The sequence below is a fragment of the Lepus europaeus genome, chromosome 2, assembly GCF_033115175.1.
Source record: "Lepus europaeus isolate LE1 chromosome 2, mLepTim1.pri, whole genome shotgun sequence".
Taxonomy (NCBI): domain Eukaryota; kingdom Metazoa; phylum Chordata; class Mammalia; order Lagomorpha; family Leporidae; genus Lepus; species Lepus europaeus.
In genome coordinates this window covers 144214926-144218538 of record NC_084828.1, presented here as the reverse complement: position 1 = coordinate 144218538, position 3613 = coordinate 144214926, and the positions used below count along the sequence as shown (strand labels likewise).

At 56.9% G+C, this 3613-nt stretch overlaps 1 protein-coding gene across 1 annotated transcript; it reads left to right on the top strand.

The window, feature by feature from the left end:
- Positions 1-249: 249 nt before the first annotated feature.
- SOX14 (SRY-box transcription factor 14) lies at positions 250-972 on the top strand. The gene has a single exon (XM_062178897.1). It carries the CDS (start codon positions 250-252, stop codon positions 970-972), a length of 723 nt encoding a protein of 240 aa, XP_062034881.1.
- Positions 973-3613: the final 2641 nt, after the last annotated feature.

Genomic DNA, 3613 nt, shown 5'->3' with positions numbered 1-3613 from the left:
CCTTGCCTCCCCCACCCCCGCCCATCTGCCCCCCACTCGCCCCCCGGGGGCTGCCTGGGTGCTGGGACTGGCATGATCAGCTGAACTTTGTGGGGGTCAGCTCTTCTCTCCGGCTTCCCCTCAGCAGCGCCGAGGTGAGGGGAGCGCAGAGCTCCGGGTCAGGACGGACAGACAGACGGCCAACTGCGCCCAGGCTCGCCCTCGGAGCCCCTGCACTCCCCACCCCCGCCCGCCTAAGCCGCCGGGACCATGTCCAAACCTTCAGACCACATCAAGCGGCCCATGAACGCCTTCATGGTATGGTCCCGGGGCCAGCGGCGCAAGATGGCCCAGGAAAACCCTAAGATGCACAACTCGGAGATCAGCAAGCGCCTAGGCGCCGAATGGAAGCTTCTGTCCGAGGCAGAAAAGCGGCCATACATCGACGAGGCCAAGCGGCTACGCGCCCAGCACATGAAGGAGCACCCCGACTACAAGTACCGGCCGCGGCGAAAGCCCAAGAACCTGCTCAAGAAAGACAGGTATGTCTTCCCCCTGCCCTACCTGGGCGACACGGACCCGCTCAAGGCGGCTGGTCTGCCCGTAGGGGCCTCCGACGGCCTCCTGAGTGCGCCCGAGAAAGCCCGGGCCTTCTTGCCGCCGGCCTCGGCGCCCTACTCCCTGCTGGACCCCGCGCAGTTTAGCTCGAGCGCCATCCAGAAGATGGGTGAAGTGCCCCACACCTTGGCCACCGGCGCGCTGCCCTACGCGTCCACCCTGGGCTACCAGAACGGCGCCTTCGGCAGCCTCAGCTGCCCCAGCCAGCACACGCACACGCACCCGTCCCCCACCAACCCGGGCTACGTGGTGCCCTGTAACTGTACCGCCTGGTCTGCCTCCACCCTGCAGCCCCCCGTCGCCTACATCCTCTTTCCAGGCATGACCAAGACTGGCATAGACCCTTACTCGTCAGCCCACGCCACAGCCATGTAACCCCCGGCCTGGCCCGGACCGGAGGGGTGGCCTGGAAGCGGGGTTTGCACCCTGTCCTCTGCACCTAGCCCTGCCTGGCCTGCAGAAGCCTCTGGGTCAGCCCTGCCGCCGCCCCTTACCCCGTCCCAGACTCGGCCTCTCTCTTCCAGGGAGAAGGGAGGGGCGTCCTACCGACCAGAGGCGCGGACAGGTGCAGAAACTTGCAGACGTTTTGACAGCTGCGCTGCCCCTATCCTGACTCTTCCCCCAAATCTCCGACTGTACCCCCTTTGGACAAAGAAGTAGGCAATTTTGCTTTATTTATGTCCCCTTCACTCTCCTCGGATAGGCTTTGGACTCCGAACACCCAGATCCTGGTATTATATCTAGAATATGCATATATATATATTTTTTTTCCTCTTTGCCCCTGAAGAAAAAAAGAGTTGGCTGTTTCTCTGTGTCTTGCCATCAGACACAACCAAGCGCCATTTATTCTTCATGTTTGGGAAAAAAAGGCTTAAAAGTTTTAAACTACAGCAAGGGAACCATTTCTATTTAAAACCATGCTATGATATAGTGTTTGCTTCTTTAAGGGGAAACAAGAAGGACCCACATGGTTATTTACTTTTTGTCAAGCAGTGTTCCTAGAGACCTAAGTTACTGTTAGACAGAAAATCGGGTTCCGAAGTCAGGAAGTGGAAAGTGAACAACAACAAAAAAATTAAAACATCCTAAATAATGGTAAATGTTTTGACCATGTCTTGGAAATGTACCTAGAAGGATTTTACCTCGTTACTCTGTTCATTTGTTGAACAAAGACGTTTTGAATAAAGACAATCTGTCGTTGCAAAAAGTAACCTTTGATGTGCCTAAAAATCTGGAGTCAGGAGGCCAGGGCAGCTGGGCCGGGGAGTCGGGTCATGGGGAGGTGCCTTGGGCAGTGACCGCTGGCGGCTGAGCTGTGCGCTGCGCTGGCCGAAGCGGGCGGCCTGCGAGCCGGCTGCAAAGTGGCCTAGAGTCTGAGATCCCTCAGGATCGCGCCCGGGGGATCCGTTCTCGGCCTTTATCCGTCCCTGGGACGTCGCTCCTGGCCCACATTCTTCACGAAAGGGTTAGGCCACTCCCAGAAGCCAATGAACCAAGACAAAGGCCGAGCCGGACCCGAGTCTGGGTGCGTTAACTTTTCTAAACCAAACTCGAAAGGAATGGGGAGAAGCGCCGGGAACCAGTTGCGCGCGGAGCACCACGGCCTGCGGCGGACCTTTAAGTTCAAGGCTCGGGGGAGGGAAGCCGGGTGGAATCGATTTGCTTTTCTTTAGGTGTCTGGAAAAACTGCCGCTGGCTCCTATGGCTCCTACTAGTCCCTAAGTTAGAAAATAAAAGCCCAAGAAATGCCGAAAGACGCGACCTAGCTCTCCGTCCCGGACGATCAGAGACTTTTTACTAAGACCATTTGGGAGCAAAGGGAAGAGACAGGCGATATTGGCATTGCTCAGGCAAGGAGTTTTTCTTAAAAAAAAAAAATCATAAAAACCAAATAACTCGCGTTTAACAAACAAGGAAAGGAGCCCGTCGCTTTCCCCACTGGGTGAATATTTGTTTACTTGAAGACTACTGCTTTTCGCGAGGAGAGGGGACCCTGATGCCAGCCAGCACAACTCTCTGGAACTTCTCAAAATCAAAGGCGCTCCCCACCCTCCGTCTCCTGCGAGTCTCGCCCCCACCGCCTCGCTCACGCGTGTTCTCCCGCAGGTCGCGCGCTCTTCTCGCTGGCCGCGGTAGGGTGCGGGTTGGGGGTGGGGCAGCCTAGGGGCTTGCGGGCTTGCCGCTGCCGCTGCTGCTAGGGGGTGGGGACTGAGCGGCTCCAAAGGAGGCTGTGGTTCGAGGTGCAGGGGAACCGTTGTCAGCAGACACCCAAGCCGGAGCCCGCGGATTAGCATATTGTCCTCAAAACAATCACAAGTGTTTGAGGTGCTGCTGTTTGGATCCTATTCATCCGAGCCCCTTTGTCAAAGGGGGATTTTCATTATTAAAAAAAAAAAAAAGTTAGCAGTTGTCCATCTGGCTGAGCTGAATGGCAAAGTGATTCGTGTTGTATATGCTTTTCTCATTAAGAGCTCTTTTGAGACCGATGTTAGAATTAAATGGTATAACACAATTAACATACACGGGAGCTGAATAGGAGGGGACGCCTATAAATAATAGATAGATAAATAAATGAGCGATCAGGCGAAGGTAAACAAAGGCGGGCTTGGGGGAGGCGCGGGGGAGGCCGAGAGGGCTGCGCCACGCTTACTTAGCATCACAAAACCCTCTTACAAATAGAGACAATTAGGAAGTGACTTGCCTCTGGTGGCCGTCCGGTCCCGGGGCCCAGGGCGCACAGGGAAGGCCCCTCCTCCCGCCTCCTAGGAAGCCCAGGAGGCCCGGGGCGGAGGCGCTGCGGTCTGATGTATCCCCAAACTGACAGTCCTGTCAGGCGCTCTGAGCTCCCTCATAGCTCAGTGTCCCTTAACATCTCCTAAGAGGAAGCTTACAGGGGTCTGAGTGTCTCCCCGCAGAGCCCAGCGCGGCGGCGCCCAGCCCCCGGGAGGAATCCTGCGCGCTCGGCCCCACCAGGGTGCCCCGCCAGCTCCGAAGCAGGGTTAGGCTGGAATCGGGG

Bases quoted from the DNA above. Each gene is read 5' to 3' on its own strand.
- SOX14 (XM_062178897.1), top strand. From the start codon at position 250: ATGTCCAAACCTTCAGACCACATCAAGCGGCCCATGAACGCCTTCATG.